The sequence below is a fragment of the Pteropus vampyrus genome, unplaced genomic scaffold, assembly GCF_000151845.1.
Source record: "Pteropus vampyrus isolate Shadow unplaced genomic scaffold, Pvam_2.0 Scaffold88, whole genome shotgun sequence".
In the NCBI taxonomy this organism is placed as follows: domain Eukaryota; kingdom Metazoa; phylum Chordata; class Mammalia; order Chiroptera; family Pteropodidae; genus Pteropus; species Pteropus vampyrus.
In genome coordinates, this window is record NW_011888869.1 from 3,579,735 (window position 1) to 3,606,883 (window position 27,149).

Here is a 27,149-nt window from a genome sequence, read left to right on the forward strand (position 1 = left end):
GTTGTTATACAGCTCAGGCTTTTTTAGGGAGAGATATTTAAACAGAGTATATGACTTTTAAAAATGCTGTAAAGTTACCACAAAAATAACAACAAAATAAAACCACCATCATTCCACCTTCTACTTATCTCTCTATCTTCCCCACCCCATATATCTGTGTCAGAAAAATCTACTTTATCACTCAAAAAGGTGTCAAGAGTAATGGTTGCAAAACAGGCTTCTGGTCAAAATGGTGGAGTAGATAAATGCTGTACTTCCCTCCTCTCACGACCACATCAAAATTACAACTACAGAACAACCATTACTGAGAATCGCCTGCAGTCTATCTGAACAAAAGTCCTATAACTAAGAATTATATACAGAAGAATCCACCTTGAGACTGGAAGAAGGGGTAGAGACATAAAACGAGCTGGTCCCACCCACGTGAGGTAGTTAAAAATCATGAGGCATATCTCGGCTTTGGAGGTCCCCACTGAGGATCAAGGGGTCCACTCCCACTGAATATGACATTTTTGTCAGAATAATTGGCATGTTCACCTCTAAAACAGTCCTGAATTTATATCTTTACTATTAAACTAAAAGGACTGTAATGCTGTACAGTTAAACCAAGTTGACCTATGTCAAATATCCCCAAATAGACAGATTTAGGCATCTGCAAACCACATAATTAGAGAACAATCAGTGCGATTTGTTACTAAAGTTGCATATATAACACAGATTGTGGTAGACTCACCTAATAGGTCCTATATTTGATACCAAAGAAAGTGTACATTATCTCTATGTGGGAAAGGACATACTTGCACTTGTGACTGTCATAATTTTGACTGTGATTTATTATATACCAGAGACTAAGAGATGTTAGACACAATAACATAAAAATTTAAAAGGCTGTGTGTTATTACTAACAGCTAATGTTACATATGAAGCTCTTGCAAACTTATATTGATTATGTTTCATTGCTTAGATTATTAATATTTCACAGGTTAAATTTATATATTATAGTAAAATTTGCTATATTACAATAAGACAAAAATACATAATCATAGCATTTATAAATTGGTGCTTCCAATGTAATTTGATAATGTATCGTCTTTATAAACATAGTTATTTTACATACCAGGGAGATATTATTTCATTTTAATTAGGTTATTTAAATTCTCAACCATTAAGGAAAACAGATTTAGGGTATAAATCATGCTTTTCATAGCTATAGGCTGTATCTTTTTTACCTAATAAATGGGATGAAAACTGAGCATCCAATTTCCCAGTGGTTAAGCCTAATGACCAAAGCAATTCTTATATCGATAATCATACAATGAATATCTATGTGACACTTATTGGGTTATATGTTCAGCATTCAAAAATAAATGTGAACTCAGTGATCCTAAGGATGATGATGATAAACAATGGCTGGCACATACAGGCACTCAATAAATATTTCTTGAAGAACCAGTAGACAAATGAATTGAAGCTAATATTTTATAGCTCTTTTTGTATGTCTGGCACCATTCTAAATACTTTCATGTTAAAACACTTAATTTTCCTAATATTTTCACAATTTTCCAGAGAAGGACATTGGGCCTTAGTGAGGAAAAACTTCATAGGGTCAAACCACTATCAGGCAGTGGAGATGAATTTCCAAACCAGGTTAATTCACTTTAGAGCTCCAGCAGGAGTGTCAGACTTGTATATAGCAAACTCTACTAAAAATTGGTGCAATGATGTGATCAAAGACATTTTAAAAAGTGCTCTGACAGCTAAAAGAAGAGGATTTTTCTGATTATATGGAATGAAAAATATTTTACAGTTGACTTCTCTATTTTAGTTGGGCCTAAAAATTCAACCACTGAACAGGAAAAGAACATCCAAAGAAGAGAGAGACAATACCAGCATAATTGTGTATTCAAGCAGTGATGAGTAGATCGATAAGTCCATAGCAATCAGACTGAAAGGACCCTAGTGAGACCTGGAAGGAGAAATGTCTTTTAGAATCAGATCATTAAGGACCTTGTGTACCATGACAAGGAAATTAGATTTACAAATAAGGCAGTGGGAAGTAATCAAAGTCACTTAAGCAGAGGAGTGATATTGTCAAATTATCTTTTACAAAGTTAACCTGTTGACAGAGTCAAGCATGGTCCTTGATAGAGATCGGTCAGGAGCAATAAGCAATGAGAATGAAGGAAAGGGAAAATAAGTGAACAGTAGTCAATACTTAATCTCACTGTGCTACTATACTCCTTGTGGTTCATTTTTTTTTAACTTCGAAGATCCATTTTAAGAAGGGCAAACCAGTTTTTGAAATTTGCATTACCTGCCCAATCAAAACATTACAAGAAAAGTGTTTTAATCCACAGCTGTCAATGTTTCCTGCTCTCTCACTTTCTGCCATATCACCCAGCCAGTTTTCCAAGTCTCCATCCCTTCTTAAGCTAATGCTACAAAGAGGAACTTTCAAAGGCTGTTGGTAGTTGCATTAGATAGAGTTCTCTAGAGAAAGAAAACCAACTGGAGAGAGACAGAGAGAAACAGAGAGAGCAAAAGAGAGAGAGAGAGATTTAAGGAATGGGCTTGTGCAATTTATGGAGGCTGGGAAGTCCAAAATCTACAGAGTGGGCAGCAAACAAAGACCCAAGAGAGCTGACAGTGCAGATAAAGTTTAAAGGCAGTCTACTGGAGAATTTCCTTTTGCTTGAGGAGTCTAATCTTTTTGTTCTATTCAGGCTAATCTCATTAATCTCATTCAAAAACATTCTCCAATTTGACACATAAAATTAACCATCACCAATGGTCATTCCTGGACGGGTCTCAGAGTAAGCTTCTACTTGATAGGATATCCACTAAGCATTCATAAGGGTACCCCCTGTATGGTTGGAATTGCCTTTGTTCCAGGGCCAAGAATTTGCTGATGTAAGTATTCATTCACTATAAGTATTCTCCTAGTCATAGGGACAAATTCAAAACTCCTTTTTTTCATCTCCATGAAAATCCTTTATTTGTGAATAACCTCTTCTAGGTTCCTTGGACCCTATTTACTAGACCTTATTTACATGTTCTGTCTGTAGCTAGAAAAAAATAAATGTATTGTTTTGGTTTTTTGGTAGGTATTTTTAATGCTCACTTAAAGACACTCCTCCTGTTAGGTAAACAGGGCAAAAATAAATAAAGTGAGAGGAAAATTTAGACTTGAATTTCTACCTGGGAAATTTTCAAATTCAGCTTTTGGAAACACGTTTTACTACTTATTGCTAAGATATTACTTACCATTATGTATTATGTTTTTCTACCAAATACAGAAAAAATTTGATTGTTTTCCATATATTACCATTACTAAATAATATACATAGTATTTAATGCATGCAAAGAGCATTAATCAAAAACACCATTACACCTTGCCATCATTTGAGCCAAGCACTGAATAAACACTTTCTGCTTTCCGACAGTTCCCGGGGCTTCTTTCCCAGTTGGGCACACTATATTATTTGCACTTAAGAGAAGTATGAGATGCAGACACCCAAATCTTAATACTTGGCAATCATTTCCTCTCCCACTCAACACCACAACTCTTCCACCTGCCCCTCATCCAACAAACAGCTCTGAAGTAAAATCAGCCCTGGAAAATAAAATGAAACGCAATAAAGAGACTTCTTAGACTCTTCTTAGACTTTCTGGCTCAGGAATTGTTTATCCAAATTCACTGTGTCTAGCCACAGTGCATTAATTAGCAGGGCTAAGCTTAATTTCTCCCCAAGGCCTATGTATAGTGGAGAGAAAAATGGTGCTGTGGCAGTGCTTGGTTTATGAGACTTAGAGGTCCTAGAATAGCCTAGGTTTTAGCACTCACAAAGGAGAAGCAGCTAGGCATTGCTGCTAGCCACAGGCACGTGGCTGACATTTGTTTTCAGCAGAGACCCAATTAGGCAGGTTGGGCTTTGACAAGACAAGAATAAGAAGAGTTCCATTCCTAAGTGAGCTCACACACTCAGAGAAACAGAGATCATATTTTCCCTCTGCATATGCACATCGGGTAAGCCATTTGCAATTTCGAATCTTGTGCTCAGCTCAACATCTGAGAGTACCATTTTGAGTTAAAAAAAGTAAGACAAGCATCAGAAGCATAGGTGTGCTCCCGTGCTAGAATAAGAATGCTTTAAAATGTGCTCAAAGATATCTCTGTGTGGTGATAGATTTTAGGGAAGAAATAATGCTCCTTGGGGAACTGATATTTGACTGTAAAGTTGGACATGATAGGACAAGAAGAATATTTATTTTAACATAGTCTCCTGCTTTTATAGAAAACAATTAGATTTAATGTAAAAGTTGCAATGATTTTGCTCAGACTGTAAGTTCACCCTTTTATTATTTATCTTTAGTGATCAAAGTGGCATATGTGGTAGTCCATCTGAATAAGGAAAAGATCAAAACAAATGACATGAAACAGAAATATATGCTACATGCCACATGTTTCTTTGATCCAATTTTTCTTAAACTTGATATTAATCAATGCATTCAACAAAAAATATGTAGATTAGAGTGGAAACATGAAATGGTGGAGGAGATGATACTATTAAATTACTAAAATTTTCAGCTCATAACATATGTTTGGGGAGGAATTAAGGAGAATGGCAACAAAAATAGTCTCAAAATGATCTGACATGTGTAACCATTATTTAAGTAAACAGGATATATAGTCCATGACATATATTTTTCATTAAACCACTTGACTGAAGTGACACTTGGCAAGGAGGAAGGCAGGAGGAGGACGATTAGGACAGAGAAGGGGCTCAGCAGATCTCACACATTGCAAGAGCCTGAGGGCCTGAGAGAGATAGAGCCTCCAATCCAAGGCAAAATGATGTAATCACTCTCATGGCATGACACCCTTCCAGGTTCTGTTCATGACATCTCTTTTTACTGTTAGGAATATGGTAGGTGTTTTCGTAAATATCTATTTGGGGATAAGCCTATGAGTTTGGAAAGTTATAATATGTTTGAACTTCTATTATTACTGTCTTGAAAATAACCAATTGATAACAGGGGCCCAGCAGTGTTCCAAGTCTACATCAAGCAATCTGAGTGGAGAATCATTAATTACTGTTTTCCCATGGGTCCTGGATGGTCCTGGGGACAATATGGCCACCAGGGGACTACACTGAGTCATCCATTGACTCCTTCATAACAAATTAATCATGTACCTGGGCATGCTTCAAAATAGAGTAAAGTAGACTCTAAAGGAAAAGAAACTTGACTTTCTCCCCATTTGGAAGTTGAATCTCTTCTAGGCTATCCCCTCCCCATCCTCTCTCTGCCTTCTGGAACACCTCAGTGACTGAGGAACTCATCCTCTGCTTCATGACACAGTCCCTGTTTTCAGACTGAAGCATCCAGTTCTCAATATTAATAAGTTCTTATGCATAGTGCGAAAATTCTAACTCCCTATAAGACTAATTCTGACTTCAGTAATTATACTTAGTCAAATCCCTCTTCCACCACAAGATGGAATGTAAACACTGTGAGGACCAGGACTTCATCTATGTGAGTAACACTCTACCTTTAATTACTAAAACACTAGCAGATAGTAGGTACTCAATAAACTTTTGTTGACTAGATGAATGAATGAACGAAACCTCAAACACTTTCAAATGTTTGAGAAAATAATGATGTTTAGTGGAAAGAAAGAAAATTATAGTGTAAAAAACAATGAGTGAGAATCAGGAAGCCTGGATTCTAGTTTTACCTCTGCATTTCAAGATCTATGACATCTGGGGGGCAAATTTTGATATAAACATGTCCATTTTTCCTTATCCGAAGAGATGTTTGGTTACTTTTAATGTAAGTTGTCATCAGACCTTTTAATTCTAGTCTATGCATTCCGGTGCTAGATAGAGCATATTTAACCCTTTCTCCCTAGCATGACTCCCTCAAATACTTCCAAAATTATAATTTTATGCACAAAACTTATTCACTAAGACATATGCTTACATATGTTCCTAAAATAAATTTTTATAGAAAAATTGTTTCAATCCTCTTTACTACCATTTCTTGGAATACTTTAGTTTGTCAATGGTGCTCTTAAAATGCAACAATCGGAACTAAATACATCACCTCTGGCAAGTTTTGAATAGCACAAACTAAAGTGAGACTATTATCTCACGAGTTCTAAATATGATTTCTTCATCCTGCAAATATTTCTTGTGAGATTAACATGTAACAACACTGCTCTTGGGCACTGTGACTGTAACCAAGGAGAGAGACAAAACACTTCTCACTATGTGCCTTAGTGCCTATGTTCAAGTAGGAATAGACAGAGTAGGTAATTTCATATTGTGATCCTTATTATGTCATCCATATTACATCCTTATTAATGAAGCGGGATGGAAAGTGGGCCAGAGAACTGCAGTACTATTTAAGACAAATTCAGGCAGATGTGTCGAGCCAAACACATAAAGAATTAGGAGAAAAGCACTATGGGTAAATGGGAACAGTAAATTCCAGTCCCTGAGGCAGAAATGAGCTTTGTGTGCTCCAAAATGAAAAAAAAGCCCATGGTTACTGGTGATAGAAAACCCAAGAAAAAGTTGTATCACGTATAACTTCACTATAGCATTTTACGGGTGAACAAGTTCATTTATCATCTTGGGTTTGCCACTCAGGTTAGCCCTGTTAATGAAACTCTCACAGACCCCAAGCTGGTGGAGAGACTCTCTCTCCATAAGGAACTACAAATGGCAGTGAAACTAAGAACGTTTGCAGAGGTAAGAAGGAAGCAGGTATTTGAGGTTGGCACACTAGGAGAGTGAAGTTACATGTGCTACTGAGTAAGCATGGAGACTGAACTAGGGTACAGCAGGAGAAACTAAGAGTAAAGGAAGGAAATAAGAAATCCAGGTAATGAATGGGCTGAATAAATAGTTAACATAGTCTCTGCCCATGTATTTTTAAAAAATAGTTCTCCTTGGTAAAACATATTGAAGAGCTACTGTATTTAAAGTCTTGATTAGAAGACTTGGTCTCTTAAGATATTGTCCAACATTATTGAGCCTTATTATAAATACAATATTACATATTTAAGATATTCATGCCTTTTTATATTGTCATTCAAAATATCATAAAAAGAGTAAAGTATGAATTAGCCAAATGAAAGAGTCCTGTCAAAAGGATTTTTCAGTTTGCATTTGAAATCGTTCAATTTTTCAAAATTTAACTACTTTTAAGTATTATATTTATTTATATTATAAGACATATTTATATTTTAAAAAGTCTTAAGTGTATGTTTTAAGAGCTTTATTAGGTATAGAAATCTAAGGGGCTCAATTTAGAAGAATCAGAATTAGTCACTATCAGTGTAATTGTTATGGCTGCAAAGTTAATTTAGCAGCTGAAATTAACCAATCTAGCAATGGCAAAGATGATTTCTATATGTAAATGTGGTATTAAAATAGATTGTCACATCCTTCAAAAAAATAGTGTGGCGAGCATAAAATCTGCATTTAACCTCTTCAGAAACTATCAGAACAAGTTGTACAAATTTATCAATTGTAAATTCTCTAGAACAGAAAACATGAGCATATATTTTAAAGAACACTATCAGTTTTCTATGGCTGCATAACAAACAACCGCAAAATTTAAGACAACATTCATTTATTCAGCTCCTGATTCTGTGGAGTAGTTATTTAGGCCTGGATCAGGCTCAAATAATCTCAGTAGGCTTGCAGTCATATGTCTAGTGACTATCTGTTGGCTGGGGGCAATGGGAGTGACTGGGCTACATTTCTCTAATCATCCAGTAACTACTCTGGCTTTAACCGCCTCGCAAGAAAAGCAAGAGGGCAAATGCTAATGCGTGAGTATTTTTCAAGGCTCAGTTTACACTGTTCTTCTTATACCCTCACTGACCAAAAAAAAGTCACATAGCCAGCCAAGTCCAGAAACAGTACTGGTAGACACTGCTGAAGGTCTTGAATGTAGGAAGACAAAAATAAATAAGGCATGTTACTGAAATTAATTCACCATGGAGTAAAACCTACAGCAAAAATAAATCTTCACATTAAAAAATGACAAGGATCTATTGCAAGAAATAGAGGCCGAGTCAGCAAAAGCAATGCAGTTTCTGATTTGTTTGTTGGAAAATTCACACTTAGAATCTTGAGTCTCCATTAAGAAGTCTCACTACCCTGAAGTATCATTCTGTGAGGATGCAAAGATACCTGAAGAGGTCACGTGTAGGTTACTTGGCTGGTGGTCCTAGTTTTCCATTCATCCCAATTCAGGTGTCCAACGTCTGAATGAATGAGCTTTTAGACAATTCTGGTTCCTAGCATTTGAGTTACCTCAGAGTCACAGACTTGGAGTCACAGCCACACGCAGTGAAGCATCTCACTGGGTCTTGTCAAATTCCTGACACAGAATTCATGAGCATTATAAAGTGGTTGCTTTAAGTTTTGGGGCAATTCATTACACAGAAATAGCAACTGGAATACAAACTATAAGAGAAGTTGTGAATTATCATCGAATGCACATAAAATGATTGCTGTTGAATACATACTAAGTGTTAGATAATTATTAGCTAAAGATGATTATTATAAATATATAAAATATATATTCTATACATTATATTACTGTCAAGATTAGAGAAAAGCTGCCTTTACCTATTTATTTAGCAGGTTGGGCAGAGAGATTATCTGTTAATGCTGATTGCTAGAATGCATATATGAAAAATTCAGGACAAGAAGAAAACCTGATGAATAGCTGAAATTTAGCCATCCATATTCAGGACTATTAAGTCCAGGATTTCTAACAACTTGAGATACCTGGGGAAAATGGTCATCTTCCTTGTTGACATCATACAAAGGTAGAGTGACTGACCCCTTTAAATATCATCTACAGTGTTACCCAGTCCATGTAAATATTCTCTCAAGTATTTCATATTTTGTTATCCCAATTCAAATTTTCCTTAAGCATTTCTACTCTCTAAGTCATTTTATTGATGCTGTAAGCACTGATATTCCCAAAGAGTATAAAAAAAAAAAAAACCCTTTCACAGAGCAATTCATGTCAAGTTGAACCAAGCCAGAACCTCACGTAAATACTGTTAAGTTCAACAGTTATTACAAGTCATCACTGTGCAGTTGAAGACCGTTTGAAAGCTGTTCAGCACAATGTTATTTTGGTAAGAAAAGTGTTATTACAATTTAGAATAATAAAAAAAAAAAGTTACTCTTTCCCTAAGTACTCAAATATTCACAAAATATGCCTGTGCATGTAAACTTTCAATAAACTTTCCTATTCTGTTTCTTTGGTTATTTTAATTTTCATAGCACGGCCTGTTCTTTATAATACCCAAAGAGTTGGTAAAACAAAAGGCAATTAACACAGTGTAAATATATATATGCCTTACTGTTAATATAGCTGAAACCTATTGGATTTCATTAACCAATGTCACCATAAAAAATTAATTAATTAATTTTTAAAAAGGCAATTAAGAGCATTACCATCATAAGGATGAAGATAAGTAAAAAGAATGATCAAAATAAGATATTTACAACACTCAAATTTAAAAGTCCAAGAACTGTTGAAAAGCATTAGCATAAGTAAAGAAGAACCCTTGGCAATATGCGCATACAATAGAAGTTTACCACATAAATGGCCATATAGTGAGTAGTATTTCTCTATAAAATCTTGACTCTAGAAAATTCTTGGTTCAGCAGCCGTGAGACTGAGGTTAAGACAGCAAAGAAAAGTCATATGGTCAGGTTTCACTAACGTAAGGCAAATAGACATGGTCTATACCCGTAAAAGTCAGAGTGTTGGCAGACTTTAAATAGCAATAAGTTAGCTTTTTATTTTCATTTTTATCATCGCTATTATAAAAAGCTCAATCTATGATGTCATGCAACCTTAAATATTTCTTTATCGCTTCATCATTAATGGACGCTATTAGTCATATTTACTACAAATAATAAAATATATTGATAAAAATACAGTCAACATAGGGAATTAATTCCTTTAGTACTTTCATTTTTCAAGCAATTAATGGTGTTTATTTTGTCCCAATGAATCTCTTAGCACTTTAGAAATATTAACTCACTTTAATTCTTATAGTTTTATGAGGTAGTCCTTACATCTGTCACTATCGTACTCATGGAGAAACTGAGGCATAGAACTGTTAACTAATCTCAGTGAGGTCCCACAGCTAAAAAGTGACACAGCTCAGATTTGGACCCAGTTAGTCTCCTTCCAGCCACATGCTTTTAACCACCTCACTCAGTTGCCTCTCAACACAGTCAAGCAAGAGATCTGTTCTACACTAAAGCATAAAGTTTCTATTATACGCTCGTTGGACACTGAATAGAATGCCTGAGTCAGATGGTAACATTGATAGTCAAAGGTGAATACTCAAATGTATAACTAACTGTATGCAGAAATCAATTCTTCCAAAACTTGAATGGACCACAGTAGTTTCATAGTAAATGGTCACAGAGAAAGTAGTTTAATATTAAAGTAAAACATATTGCTGGAATTTAAGTTTTTAAAGCTTTGTAAAATTTACAGTAACAAATCTGTTCCATATTTTGTAAGTTTATGAAAATTAATTTTGAATAAATTTGGAAATTAAAACTGTGTTACGAATCAAAGTCTATACAACTTAAACATAGAACTTTCAGTCACTAAGCTTTCATAGCCATACACCACTGTATGTAGCTTGTTTAGGAGTAAACCTGGTTAGAGTTACAGGTAGGGATAATTACTATCTGTAAAAATTTGATCATTCGTGAAAACATATAAGCTGATGACTCACTTAACAAATGTTTGTTCACTCTGTATTTTGTACGTGAGCTTTTCTGAGCCCTGCAGCATTGCATGTCCAGTGGTTTTCTGGTGCCAAATATTTTTCCTAAGAAATTTTCTTTTGATGTTGACATCAAAAGTACAAATCCTAAAGAATTCAAAATGTTCCTCTGTATCACTGAATGTGTATTCTTTGGCAGTGGTTGGTTGAAGAGATCCCTCTGCAATTTTCTTTGCCTTCCGTATCCAGATTTGCACAATTTGATGAATGGGATAATCAGAGTGAAAAGTGAGAGACAGAAAGGCAAAAGTCAGATACCCTTCACCCCACAATACTCTGTTCTTTTCTTTAAGTTTCCTTTTCACTCTTTTAAGAGCAAAGTCTTATTACCAGTTCTATCCTCGTGTCACACCTGTTTCAATTATTTAACAGGCTTGCAGAGACAGGGAAGAGAATGAGTATCGAAAAGATGTCATTTCTCATCCTCCCATGGTGGTCATGGAGACTGCTGCAAGCGACTCGGGGTGACACTCCTAGGTATAAGCTGGAGGAAAGCAATACTCAGACTGCAATCCTCCCCCTTCAGTGATACCTGAAGTTGAGAAATTCTAAATCCATGTTGGCATTGCCAATGCTTCTTTTGTGCTGCAAAGAACTGAGTTAAATGTTGGTTAATCAGCAAGTTCTAACAATCCTGATTAATAAAACACGTGTAACTACGTCTGCTCCTTCCATGCTCCAAGACGCTGCCACAAAGAGACGTTTGTTCAATAATCTTTCAAACATAATAATCACACTGAGTCTCATTAGATTACCATGAATTCATAATTTTTTTAAATCCACATCAGGGAGGAGTTTTAACAATCTACCTGCCTAATTGAGCCCACAATTTAAAAATACTTACCAAGGTATATCAGCAATTACTAGTTGTTTTCATTTAATAGTCAATAAAATACGTTATTCTGCCTTACTTACTAATACAATTACCTACAACATCTGTTTTAAACAAGAAAAATTGATGTGAATTATGCTAATTTCATTGATGAAAGCAAATAATAAAATGGAAATTTCCTTATATGAAAGTATTTTAATACTATTAGCATACTCAATGGAATTCACTCTAAACACATGGGACTCATTCAATTTAGTCTCAGGAGAGTAGTTGAAAAAGTGCTCTTCTGGAGAAAAGAAAAAGGGAATTAGCCTTTCTACCCCTGCTTTACATCTGCTAAAGGTATATTTCACTTGGTTAATACAGAGCAGTCTGGGTTATTCAAGTTAATGTTTGTGATTGTTTTACCTGAATCCCAGCCATTTTCAATTTCAGAAGTCAGTCACTGCACAGGTAACAATGCCGGGAACTACTATAACTACACTTTGGCAAAGGAGAATCATTCAGAGCCCTGTTAAGTTGTAAGTGATACTCAGCAATGACAACAACAAAAATGGCTTAAGCAATAAAGAACAGATATTGAATTACTGCATTGGAAAGTTGTTTGGTTTTGAACAAGGACTGGTTTCAAGCAAGGATTGACCAAGTGGCTCAACCAAGTCATTCAGAATTTTTTCTTTCTCTCTCCGTCCTGCCTGTTTCTAGGTCGACTTCAGCCTCAGGAGCATCTCTGGACCCAGTGAAGCTCCAACTTTTTCCCTCACAGTATCTGGATCCAGACCTCATGTCCTCATGCAAACCATCCAAAAGAAGAGAGCAAGTTTATCCCAAACGTTTCTAGAACCAATAAGGCTTGTCTTCACCAAAAGTCCCAAAGGCTCAGTGCATGCCACTGATTCTGAAGGAGTTATGAATCCATCCCTGAATGAATTACCATGACAGAGTATTATGATACGCTGACTGGTAAAAGCAAATCAAAGCTCATCCTGAACCATGTGGCTGAGAACGGGCAGAGCTGGCTCTCTGAGCACTGTTACCAGAAGGTAGAATGGATAATACACAGCAGAGACAGGTATCCCTTTAAAGGTGAGTGTCCACTGCTCAGTCCTATCCTGCCGGAGCCAAACACACCAAGTCCTCACTTAACCTTGTCTATAGGTTCTATGGCTTTAAGTGAGACAATGTAGAACAAAACCAATTGTACCATAGGCTAATGGATAGAAGCAAGAATTAATTTCCTATGGCAACTCACCAAAGATATAGCAAAATGACGTCGGGTGAAACAATGTTAGTCTAGGATCTATTGTACACCTTCGAAGACAACCCGAGTCTTTGCGTGCCCAGAGTGGAGCATGACCACATGATTACATTAAAGGAGTAACAGAAGAAAATAAAATGCTCTGATCTTTGAAATGAGATCTACATTTACTAGTAAATATACTTTTTTATTTTCTCTAGGGGACAAGTTAGAGAGGTTAAATGGCTTACTCAAGGTTAAAGGGCTTTGCGGAAGCCAGGATTCCATTTCAGATATCCTGATTCTCAGTCCAGCATCTTCCTTATTATTTTGCTCATGATTACTTAATTTTACTTTATTTCAAATTTTTAATAAAATTAATTCTACATATATTATAGAAATAGGACCCATTTTATTTTTCACCTGACCTTATGAGTCATAACAGATAACTGTTAACAAGAAGAAATCCAAACTCCTCCACGGAGAGGTTAGCAACTTTAGGGGTCATATAGCTCTTTTTAAGTTTTGAGATTGTAATTCTATGCCTTGTGGGAAAAAAACAAAAACTTGCTAAATGCAATTGTAATAGGAAGGGCACTAGACCGGCAGTCAGAAGCCTATGGTTTTGTCCCAACTTTACCACTAACTAGTGGTGTGACAATGGCAAGTTATTTATACTCTATGGATTTTGATTATGGAACTAACATTAAGAATTATAAGGGACTTTCTGATTCTGGAATCCTTTGATTCCATAAATTTTGCTTAAGAAATATGAAAAGGTTATAGTACCTTAATTATAAAGAAACATATAGAATTTGAAATGAGATTGGTTCAAATTAGGCTATGGCCTTACATTAAATATGTTATTTAATTTTTATGATTTTCTAATAAAAAGTAGAATTAATAAATCTGTAATTTATCCACTATGTTCAAAATGAAAAATATATATCAAACAGTCATATTTTTTTTTCAGATCACTTAAGTTTATAAAGGGATTGCCAATTAACAGACCAACAGCTACTGTGAGCCAGGAAGAGTAGCCCATGGGGCTGTCACTGGAAAGGCAAACAGAAGACCTTGAAAGGGATACCCCAGAAAAAGAAAAGGAGAGTTAACATTCTTTTTGAAGAAAAACAGGAAAAACTAAAGTAAATAAATATCATAAAATCATGAAAGCAGTAAAGAAAAATTCTACACATAAACAAAATTTGTTTTTTTGTTTTTTTCCCCTTCCTCCTACCAACAACCTTCTAAAGCATGGCTGCCATACGTGGTCCATCAGTTTGTGAATGAGGAAAGGTTCAAAGGAAAGGAACCATGGCCTCTTTTCTCCTCTTATGTAACTTCCATCGTCTAACCCCCAGCTCTGTGCTGACAGATATATGGCAGCACACAATGCAGGTGACAGTTAGCACCCTTGGTTTGATGCCTGGTTCATTCCTACATTTGAAATACAGTAGGCTTTAGAGATATCTGCTTATAAATCCCAGAGAATTATAAGGAGTATGTGCTAGAGGATGACTAAATACTGAAAATTACATAATCATAATTTCTGGTTATAGAGTATAAAATTAAGTTGCTACTAGAGTTTTAAGAATTTGATTACCCCTGTAAGAGACAGATTGGCCCAAATGCCTAATGTGAATTAACTGCAGCCTAATTAGTTGTGTTAACATATCTAAAAAAAGAAGGAAAAAATGGATTAATAAAAACAAAGGCCCATTTAGAAAAGCAGGTAAATGAGATTTAAAGAAGCTAAACTGGTCAGTCTGTGTACTCTGCTAGGGAAAAAGAGGTCAGGAGAGATCCAGGGCTATGAACCTCCTTAGAGGGGTATCTGCCCGATGGTTTTCCCAACATGTGACTTTCGCAAGGTGTAGATGAGCTATCCCCATCCCAAACCGTTTAATTTTCGTCATTGATTCCAAGCTAAAAAGGAAAGTCTGATTTCTAATTTCCTTTCTCAAACTTTTCTGGAGCTTGCACTCAAGCATTCCATCACTTAAAAAAAAAAAAAAAATTATCTCCAGATATAAATTAATAAATTTGACCAGCTGCATTGTATATAAATCTTTCATAACTCTGATTAGTCTATCCACTTCATAAGAGACTGATCATCTAATGATCAAGCTGTGACAATGAAATCCTGTCTTTGGAATGGAAGGCCGAGGCCCTGTCCTTTAACTGTACAAACACCCTCCAGAGCTGAGGTCTCTGGAAGATGAACCTGAATCTTTCCCCTAAACATTAATATCATCTATATCTAAACTGGATGATGTATTATAGAACTGCGCATTTGAAACCTATTTAATTTTATTGACCAATGTCACCCCCAAAAATTTAATTTAAAATAAACTTTAAAAAAATGAATGCCCACTGATTCGCCTTGTGACGCATTAAAGTATGTCTGTCCTTGAATGAAATGCAGCTGTTCAAAATGAAAACTTATTTAAAAGATTTATTAAGATGTCTAAAGATGTGGTTTAAGAGCAATATCTGGATAAAGACTGAGGCTATTTTTACTTGATGTAGAATAATTCATTATTATTTCTAACATGGAAAAAAACAAGTTTATTTGGTTGTTTTCAAAAGTCACGTAAGCCAGCCATCCCAGCTTTATCTGATTCATCACCAAGTAGATAGCAACAGCACGAGATGCCTGCTAATGCCAAAGAAGCGGGGTTTGGAAAAGAAACAGTGTTTTCATTTCCGAACATTGTTCAGAAGCCGATCATTACATATATCGAAACTGCCACCCAATATCATCTTATGAAGTTTCCTGTATCTTAAATTCATCCAAAGAACCTAGATGATGAGTAAAGACATGAATGTATAACTTTTATAAATCTTGCTTTTAGAAATTCCATACCTATTTCAGAATTGGTCAGTGTTCTTCACTCCCCACCCCATGCCAATAATTTCAAGAGATAGCTCTTTCATGTTCTAATAATCACATTACCTTTTTTAAAGACATATTTAAGAGAATTTCCAATTAAACTAAGCCGATAAGTTTCCTGACTTTACAAAAATTTTTCATTCTCGGAAACTTCAGAAATTCCCAGTGAGCCTATGGCAGGCCAATTACTAAGGTAAAAGAATCTCACACTATATTAGACGAACCTGAAGTTTTGTACAAATTCCAGCCACATCGAGATCTCATTGCTCTTCAATGACATTTCAAAGTCAGTTCAAATAAAGTACATTGAGGCTAAAAATATCTTTTCTCGTGTGAAGGTGTGTTTGAGGTTATCACTTTCTACCTCTCAGGTACCCTTTGCCACTCCACTCCCATTGCTTTTGATGGTTGGTTTTGCTTGGTTTTTTGTCTCCTTGCCCCTTCAGTCCCTAGTACATATTCTTGAAAAAAATATATATTAATATACAGAACTGGAGGTGGAGAAAGCTCACTTTCTACAAAGCTAGTAAGACCTGAGGACTAGACAACAGTTACACTAAGGAGACACGAGGATTACAGTATCTGGCATTCTATCTCGAGCCCCCTTTTAGGCAAACAAAACAACATTTATAATATTTTCACCCAATATCCTTGAGTCTGCTCAATCTCTTTCTTAAAACACTCTGATCTTTCAAGCAGTTTGTTTAAAACAACAACTGCTAAATTCCACTGCAAAATAAAGCCTGAAGGTATTAAGTTGACTATTATATTTCTCTAGCCCACATAAGTTTAAGTTTCAAATAATGCTTTTCTTTTTCATGAAGAAAAAAATCACAAATGAAACAGACATCAGACAAAAGTCATATACATGCATGCCCTGGGAACGTATATGGAGAGTGACAAATCCTATGAGGCAGTGAAATGTCATCCTAATTCATTTGATATATTCAGTGACACGGCTGTCATATCTCTGGCTTTGCTGTCACTTTGTTAAGAAAGTTATTTTCAAACATTCTAACTTATTGGGCAGTGAGTAAAATTAGCAAACATCAACAGTCCCACTGTCTGAAAATGGATGACAGCAATGTCCACAGCCATCCAAGACAGCTGTGTTGTGGCACATGAGCCACCAAAGGCCAAAATGACTCTGTACACTGTTTAGAAAAAGGAGCAGAAGTTTTTATCTGTCAAGCAGCAAGTGTCCTTCTAGATTTGGCTCCTTTCTTCATTCAGAAAATACAGGTTACATTTAGCATGTTCCTGTTAGTTACAAATGATTCTCTTCCAAACTCCTGTCACACACTGAGAGCGGGAGCCCGGCTCTCTAAGCCTTAGCCACATCTTGTGGCGCAAAGAGCATCACTGGCTACAGTTGGTTTGACTGTCCTATTTTATCAAATCAAACCTCCTCTTACCTCGACTTCCTTGTTCTTCTCTTTGTTTCTGCCCATTGAACTTCTCCCATTGCTGGCAGTCTCCCGTGCTGGGATTACGGAAATCTGGTGGAGGGGCATACTGGCAGGGCTGCAGGTTGCCAGTCCCTGATTGGATGTCTTATCTCTTCGCTCACCCTGAGTAGCCCACCTGCACAATTGTTCATATCCTTGCTTTGCCAAGCTCAGTTCTAAACAAAAAGGGGAAAAATAGTGTTTGAGACACTGTGCAGCAGAAGCCAGGGTCTCTGGCCAAAATGTCAAACACGCTGAAAGGGAGTCTTAAAGAAATGCAAGAGCAAATAATCCAGGGAGTGTTGCCTCTCAAAAGGATGATTTACTGCAAGTCATAACTGCACTGCTTTGTCACTGGAGCACCCCGTCTCCCCTAACAGCATTGTGGGAGACAATTCAATTTCTATGGTACCTAATAACTGTCATGGAAACCAAGGAAACCTAGGTCTCACAGGCCCTTATTAGCAACTGCTTCCTTTAATGACACAGACTCCCACATTTGCAGCGGCTGCCACTTCTGCTTTTGTTTCTCTCTTGATTCCCCAGGAGTCCACTAAGCACCCAGAGACACCACATCCTGCTGACTAAGTAAATAAGCAGAAGGCTGAAAAGCTTAGTGTCCTATTTGGAGCCAAATCTCTTCCTTGAAAAGCGTGGCTAGCTGGCTGTGTCCTCCATGCCTTCCCAGTAATCTGCTTAGGTCAAAGGATGTGCCTTGAAGTGAAGAGCATTGAATGAAGTGTTTAAAAATAAGGAGAGAAAGAGAGAGGGCATTGAGGAGAGAGAGGAAGGGAGAGAGGGAAGGAGGGAGTCGGACAGACGAACAGAGCCGACAGACTGAGAACAAGTGCAAATAAATGTCTTTCTTTGGCTGGTCATAAAAAAAGAGCTAACCATTCCTGCACCTTTCTTAGTAAGACATCAGCCACAGGAGGCAGAAGGCATCAGCGTTCTGAGACACAGACCACCACACTACTCATTTCAGCTTTATGGTAACTGTGCTCTCTGAAATATATAAATATATTTGTTAGCATCAGTAGTAGCCTCTCCTTGATTTTTCAAGTAAACAAACTCTGCTAAGGACTTTACTGAACTCTTAATAGTTATACAATTTGGAAAAAATAAATGGTTGATCCAAATGTCTACCCTTCAAATTCAAAAAAAAAAAAAAAATCAATCTCTTACTGTAGCGAATTTTCAAAAAACATCAACTTTTAAAAAAATCACTTTCCCCTGTGATTACTTCTTCTTTGTTTAGGTATTCTATCTTTAAAAAGACAGAATTTTCTCATTTTAGGTAAATGCACTTTATACTTACAAATATATCAGATCTCCCACTATCTTTTGTGTTTTTTCACTCCAAAAGAAGCAAAATTTCAAAACTCTGTTGTTTTATACATCCTCGGGCACTGCGTGTAAGTTCTAATTTGTTCCCAATCACAAAGGAGTTTCTAGGTGCAATTCGCCTTTAATCAGCTTTGTATTCCACAACAATAATGCCATTTTTTATATGACGTTCCAAGCTGTTTAAACTTGGGAAAGACATAAAAAGTGAAAAGGGTAGGGACTCTCATTGGCAATTAAGACAAAAATAATCAGTGTAAAGATTGCTCAAAAATCTTTAATTTAAATACTTGCTGAAACAAAACTTCAATGTACTTTCAAGTTTGGTCTGTGTGTTTCTTTTAACTTAAATTAGCTACTCTTACATGAGCTCTGGAAGTAGCTCTCACCTCTATCATCCATCAGGCTCACCTGGAGAGAATTTCTAACACTTGGGTACCTGAAACTCACTTTACCAGAGATTCAGGCTCAGCGGGGCTATGGTGGGAACTTGAGGTGGACATTTCTTTAAAATATCACAGATGATTCTGATACAAACCAATTCTGAGAATCACTGTGGTTTATCTATAAAATAACCTTAGAATAATAAGCTAAAATATATCGAGTTGCTAATCTCTTGCTTTAAATAGTAAAAATAGAGTCAAGTGGCAGTGAACTTGGTATTTGTTCATCATCACTCTTAGTTTACAGTGTGTATTTGTGAAGTACAGAAGCTTTAAGGAAGTGACTAAAATCTAAACTCTTCTAAAAATGCCTTGTCCAAAGCTGATAATGCTTAAAAATTTATGTAGCTTAAGGATCACATCCGTGCCCTGTAATTGTCAAGTGGGCATTTCCTTACTTTAAAAATAATCCTTAATCCCTCTATCTAGAATGACTGTCTTAATTAAGGGAAGGCTCAAAATAGAACTCTGTGAATTTAATAATGTGTGACAAATACTGAAATGTAAATAATGAATATGTTTAGAAAAGTAATATGGTCAGTGTTTACATCCATGAACAGTTCCATGAAAAGCTAAGGCAGCTTTTCAGATAATTTAGATTTTAATATTTTTGCTTAAAATATTCATTGAAGTTATAGGAAAGAAGCTTTTTAGCTTGAATTAACGAAATGGCTGTCTTAATCCTTTACCTCATTATGTGTGTGAGGTTTATCCTTTGTTTACTTTGAGAGTTTTCAAAAATCAGATGTGAATTTCAAATTAATTTGATTTATGTGGTCGAGTTATTTCAGTTAGCAAATTTAGAAAATAAATTGAATTTCAAAAAAAAAAAAAGGTTATTTACTTCCTAGAGTATGTTACACATTTAAACAGGAGAAAGTTTATTATATCTTTTCAACTAAATGCTTCAGAAATAACCAGAATCATTAATAACCAGGATGTTTAATAAACAGTTACCGAGTATTGTACAAATTGAGCTTTTAAAATTTTCTAGCTGCATCAGAAAGAAAGAAAAAAAAAGAAAGAAAGAAAAACACAAGCTTTTAACACTTCATGTGTTCTGCTCTCCTGCCCTGGAACCTTGGAACACATCAGTGAAGGTCAATGACTCACATTCATCTAACGCCTTTCCTTAAGCCTCTCCCAAAGTTCTCTGCCAACTGGAAGCAGAAGTCTCTCTGGGATGACTCATATAACAATCTAAAACTAAAAAACTGAGGTGGAATGCATTTCTCCTGTGAGAGCACGGTCCATCTTGTGCAATAATTGAATCCCACGGAATAAATGAAAAGCAATGTATTTAGCAAGTGAGCACCACCAGGCACTGGCTCTGCTTCCAGGGAAGACATGGATTCCAGAATCATTCAACTAATTTGTATCTACATATACAACTGCAATACATGATCATGATCGAGACTTCCAAACTGGATTTTTGTGGAAACTATTGACCCTCCTGGAATATTCACTCTCTACCTGACCGTATTCCATACACGTGCCTGAATTACATTTGTTTTGCTTCCATCTTCCAGTTTTCAGCCCTCTGGCTCTGATAACAGTACTTAAATTACAGCCACTGGCTCCTAAATTTGGCATTTGTGGTTCGTAATTCTAATACCAGGGCCTCAGTTTTCCCTAAGAGGTTCTGATTTAGTGCTTCTCCTTCCTCTCAGTGGCCTAGGCTGTTTCTGCTTTAAAAAGAAAACATAAAATATGCATCTGATCTTCTACTACAAGACTTACCTCAACTTTGCCAAGTTTGAGAGAAAAAAACAGCCCTCTAATGGGTTTATTTATATTGTAATTAAGCAAGAAAAGAAATACAGTATTAGGCAAAGACAGGGAACCAAAAAGACATTTGCTAATACATTAAATAGACAGACTAATAATTCAACAAACATTTATTGGTCAACTTCTGAGTTATCTGAACCATGCTAGGAATTAAGGAGCAGGAAGTAATGTACAAAATTACATGGCACAATCTCTGTAGTCAAGGAGTTTGTTATGTCATTAGGGAGATATGGCATACACAGGTCAATCGGTTTGAAAAATATATAGCACAATACATAAATATTTTAAATATAAAATATTGAATGTGTCAAAAAAAAAGCATCAAGAAATCATCATAGATCTAAATAGATCATCTTAAAGAAAAATTTGGGCCCAGGTAGGGGACTTGGTAGACATAAGGTGATAAAGTCACTTTAAGGCATAGAGATGAGAGTGATTGGTATGTGGGCATTCGGGACACTATTTTAAATAACATAGAAAATTTCTTTAAGGTTATCAATTGGTTTAGGCCATGTATGCCCATTAGAATATGATATTGATTACAGCTTGGGAGGAGAGTGGGAAGAAACCAGGCCAAGAACCCAAAGAAAGGGAAATCTATGCAAAGCAATATCCAAGTTGGAAATGCATTGATAGAGGACATAGAAATGATAAAGATAAGAACTTTAAGTAGATTTTGAAAATAGAAACAAGGTTTTTGGAGTCGGGGAAAAGATATTTCCTAACACATCCCTGGTGAAAGCAAGGGAAGCTGATCAAATGGATTTTCTATGTTCCATCATACAGGGCCACTGTCAGAGGTTATCGACAGTGATTTATATTCTATAAAGAATATAGAAGCAAGATATCACTGCACAAAAACTTTATGATATCTTGCAAAAGAGAAGGAGAAAGAAACTTGTATTTAAAAGCTATTTTTATTGGGGAAATGCTGAAGCATATACTTATATAGAAGAGTCAGCAAGTAATTCAAACAAACAAAACAAGATCAATGGGAATATTGAAGGAAAAGATAAAACAGAAAAAAAATTAAAACTGCTAGTTCTTGGTTTATAAAATTCTGCAACGTAATGAAGCATTTCTAAAGTGGTGTGTTTTCCCGGGTTCTGTCTGATTGTTGGAATCCAATCATGATTATATTTGGCATGTGTGACTATCTTTTATAATTAGAAGAACATCATTTTAATGTAGAAATTCTGTCCCTGAACACCTTTCAGAAGCAACTGGATGATCAACCTTCAAACATGAACATAAGGTAAATCCTCAAGATCTTGGATTTTGTTCTCTGGAACACGTTGGTCCTAATTTTGGATACATCTATTTTCTAAGGCTGAAGCATATTAAAATGGAACCAAGGAATTGATTTCAGTCTTTTGGAGAATCAACAGCAATCCTTACAGCTACATAAGATATGGAATAACTACAGCAGGTAATGAAACAGTCAGTTGTACTAGTTTTTATTCCTTATATTATGCTCATAACAAAAGAATATCATCAGAAACAATCTCCTTATTAACTTCATAGGACTAATCTTTGCTCCTTCTAATTTGTTGAGGGAAAGAAAAAAATCATTTCATTCTAGTCTCCAAAAAATGATGTGTTAGAAGTAATCAAAAAATTTAAGGAAGATAAGTATATATTAATATTTATTTAGCTTTGTGGACATAGTTTAGGACTAAAAAAATATCAAATTTTTATGTTGTATATTACTTTCTTGACAAAAGAAGTTAAAATCTTGTTTTAAAAATCAAGATTTATTTTGGCAAAGAAAGTTAAATCCAGTCTTATTCCCCAAATATGTAAATGTACAAGTTAATTTTGATGTTCTCCACAACTTTCAAAATGTTAGTATATCTGGTTGAACAAGAAGCATATGGGGGTTGGGGTAGGAAGTGGTAAATCTCTTAGGGCAAATAACTACTTCCCTCACATATCTTTAGAAAATGTAAAGCAGTCATCTCAAAAGGACGAGGTGGCATCTGGAGTCAAGGTCTTCAAGTCACTTGTTGCTTCTGCATTTCACTCTTCTCTCTGAGGAATTTTCACACAGGGCAGTGATGCTCCCTCACCTTATATATTCTGGAACTTCACTGTCAGCATCTTCAGGGGCCTCATAAACCCCATGCTTCTTAAGCCAAGCAGTGCAGTTCTTCTCAGCCTTTCAATGACTTAAAGAGGGAAACAACAGTTTCTCTTCATCCATGTCAAAATTCTGACTTAATGTCTCAGAAAGTCAAAGAGCAAATTTAATTAAGTGCTTCTTATTATAAGATATTAAGCAAAGGAGAACTGGCCCTGATATTCTTAATCAAGCGCACGCGCGCGCACACACACACACACACACACACACACACACACACACACCCCTACCTGTATGCACATGTGCATAAAAACACAAAACAAATAATATTATTTTGGATTCACAACTAAAACTTAAGTCCAGATGTAGAGATGCATGTATCTGCTCAAATATTATTTATTTGTATTCCTTATAAATTTCCATTACTAGTCTTCATTCAGTTTAAGAGGAAAATAGAATCACAGAATTTTATATTTGGAAGGAAAATTAGAAAGTACCCTACCATTTAACCGATGACCAGATTAAGTCCCAGTGGACTGAAAGTTTTGACAGAATTGAAGACTAGTTGATGACAGAATCAAAGCAAAACAATCTCCTGATTCGCAAAAACTTCTGCCATTTCACCAGGCTCTGACCCAACCTGATGAGTATAAAGTTTAGATATGTTCTAAGTAAAAACAAGCTATGCAATAAATATATTTATGTACAGTATGCATCTATTTTTTTCACTGTTAGCTGTTCTGAGAGAAATATATTTTATAGTATAATTGTGAAGCACATGTATCTTTCTTTGGAAACTTCATTTTAATAAAGTTTTTTAAAAATTTCTAAAGGATCTATTTTTTTATTATTTGAGGAATAATTATTAAATTTGAGGACCACCTAATTTTTCCTTGTTTTTTATTCTCATAGCCCACTAATTATGAAAAATATCAAGTATCATAAACCTAATGTTATTACTATTACTATTTTCAGAATAGTAATCAGTACTTCAGAAAGTCCTATAGGAAATGATGGGTCAAAATTCAGAAAATTAAATCTATATACCCTTCTTTCATATCTGGCAGATTTCATAATGACAAAATTATCACCACAAGATTACATTTTAAAATTTCTGCTGCTGTATCTCTAAAGTTCCAAAATAATCAGCAGACTTAGGCAGTTAGGTTAATTTTCGAGTAGACATGTATGAGCATAGTCAAAATTACATTTTGAATATTACTGAGGAAATGAAGATCTGATTGACTATAAAAAAATTGGTTTTCATATTTGTTTTTAGATATATACCCATACATTTTTAGCCAAACCCAAGAGAACATTTCCCCTATAGAGAGCATCTTCAATCAAGGTGGTCCTATCAGATGCACATATATCTATTTTATTTCACTCAGAATTTTTCTCAGCCACCCTTAAAAGTCATTAGAGTATTTTTTAAATTGGAAACCAGAACTTGAAAATTGACAAAACTAACCTATAATTTATTTTCTAACTTTTAAAATGTGTAGGAAGCTAAAGCTCCCCAAATTCAAAAGAGTGCATGGATTATCTCGGGAGGCCTGCTTGCATAAAAAAGAAAAGGCTGGTTCTGTGGAATTCCAGGAAGAAGAAGATTAAGTATAGCCAAAGGGAGTGTTGAAGGGAGTGTCAAAGGAAGTGTCAAAGGGAGTGTCAATTGTACCTCGATCTTCAGGATGTTACTTTTATTATGTTATTTTGGGATACACAAAGGAACTGATTATGTATAAAAAGAAGCTTAAGAAATAAACTCGGAGAGACAGTTGTGAGATCTGCTCTCCCTCTTGCACCCTGTCTGTCTTCTCTTTTTTCTCAGTCCCCGCTCCCCCATTCAGGTACCCAGTTTGACTTGGTCGGCTGGCTTCCGACAAAAATGCAAATTATACTTATTAATTTTATTAAAGAGTTTTATATATTAAAGAAATATTTTACAAGATGGAAAAATATGCTACCTTCAATAATAGGTGACCACTAATTTCCTAGTTTTTATACCTTGAGGATTAGTTTTTTCTATGCAAAATAATAAAATCAGAAATAACTGGGTAAAATCCCAATTGAACAATATGTTCTAAGAGACCATTGAGTTTACAAAAGTGTCTCTTGTTCCTTCTGAGAGCAAAATTGCTTATTCCTATTTTTTAAATCAGGGCGTTTATTCCTTGCAGACTTTTAGAAATAAGACATGGAATCCCATCAGAATTTAATATTTGTTCTCAATAGTCATACTATTTCCTGTAATGAGCTGAGTTATGTCTCCTCAAAAAATGTATGTTGGAATCCTATCCTTCAGTACCTCAGAATATAATTTTATTTGGAGAAAGGTCTTTATAGATGTAGCCAACTTAAAATGAGGTCATAGTGTGGGCCCTCTTCCAGTAAAACTGGTGTCCTCAAAAAAAGGGGAAAATTTGGACACAGAAACAGACATGCACGTAGGGAAAACACCATGAGAAATTTGGAGTTACACTGCCACAAGACAAGGCACCATCAAAAGCGATGGCTTGGCACAGATGCTTTCTTGGTGCTGTCAGTAGAAACAAGGCCCTACTGAAACTACAACCTAGAATTTCTGTAGTTTAAGCCACTTAGCTTTTGGTATTTCGTTACAGTAGCCCTCCAAAAGGAATTCGTTCCTATAGACAGGTGTTTTGAATCATTTTTACCATAAATCCTACCCTAAAAGTGTATAAATAATACACTTCCAGTGAGCTGCTAAAAAAATAACTGGGCATATCACAGTTAAACTATATATTTTAAGAGACCACTGAACATACAAACTATATGTTAATCCTTTTAAGAATATAATTGTTTATTTTTTTAAATTAGCAATTATATTTCTTACAGACTTTTATAAATAAGTAAATAAAATAAGAAACGAGCTATTCATTAACTCTAAGTAGCTAATATGATGGTCCCAGAGAAAAAAGTTTGCAAATTTACTAGTCTCTTTGCATAACTGTTATTTTAAAATTTATGTTATGTTCTAATTTATATTATGATATGAATGAAAATATTACATCAACATTTTAATTTACCATTAATGCCCTAATGGGAAGTAAGAAACAACTAAAACTTTAGCTTTTTCGTTAGTTTCTTGCTTATAGTTTTAAAGTTTTTTGATGAATGAAAGCAATTTTGGTTAAACATTACCTACATATTCAGACATTTATGAGAGGTATGATCTCTTTCTACATATTCAGACATTTATGAGAGGTATGATCTCTTTCTAGAAAACAGGAAACTAATGTTCAGAAGGATCCATGTATGTTCCTACATTTTGAATGCTGAGTAACAGAGATAGTAAAAGCACTCAGACAGTCTTGCTGTTAGCTCTATACAATAGATTTTATTCCTCATTAAAGCTAGCGAAGTTTTTCTTCACAGTAGAAGCACTTTCTGGTGAAAGGCAAATAACAGGTGCATAAAAATTGGAAGGTAACTACTGAAACCTGAGCATCAAGGAATACTTGCTACTTGGATAGCCAGGAAAGTGGAAATGATATTCCAATGGATGTCTAGGCTTCCGCGAACAGGCGGGTGTGCTCAACAGGGAAACGACCCACATGAGAGGCAAAAACCAGGATAACCTATAAAGTATATAATACATAAGATGTGAATGCTAGTAAAGGACCAGGTGCACACAGAGGGTTGTAGTACAGAGTCTTAATAGAGGAGTAGTATTTGTCGGGTCCTGAGAATGCATATCTTTCTCAGAAGTAAGAATGACCATCAACAAGAGCCAAGACAGTTAGATGACAACAGTGAGCATCAAGTCCTTGGGACATAGCTAAGGACAGGAAGACAGAGAGGCTGACGAAGTGAGAGCAGAGAGCAGAGAAAAGCAGCTTAAATGGAAATGTATATCCTATATTGAATAGCACTTTTTAAAAACTAAGAATTATAAGAAAATAGCATATACCTTTTACCCAAACTGTAATTTGTACAATGTAACTTTTCATGATCAGAGGACTGCAGTAGCTCAATATCATTATTATAAATGTGAGTTATCATATTGTAGAAAATAATAATAATGACAATAGTAATTACTATTTGTTGAGCTATCTGCTAGCTGCCAAATAATGTATCAGGCATTCTACATTTATGTTACCTAATCTGGCTCTCATTCTAATCTTTCTAGGCAGAATTATTACCTCCATTTAACAGAGAAGGGAAGTGAGGCTCTGAGGGATATGTGACTTGCCCAAGTTCCCATACAT

General features: G+C 35.5%; 1 protein-coding gene across 23 annotated transcripts in view; it reads right to left on the minus strand.

Moving 5' to 3' along the window:
• The window catches only part of MARCH1 (membrane associated ring-CH-type finger 1), a 612,422-nt gene that overhangs the window by 342,695 nt on the left and 242,578 nt on the right, over positions 1–27,149 (minus strand). For 19 of the 23 annotated variants that reach the window (XM_023532694.1, XM_023532697.1, XM_023532687.1 and 16 more), the window contains one exon: positions 17,230–17,438. The exons of 2 other annotated variants lie outside the window; for them this stretch is intronic. In XM_023532694.1, the coding sequence (XP_023388462.1) occupies positions 17,230–17,438 (209 nt within the window). Of the gene's footprint in view, positions 1–17,229; positions 17,439–27,149 lie in introns of those variants that run through there. 2 more of the 23 variants (XM_011363700.2, XM_023532701.1) reach the window with 2 other exon arrangements.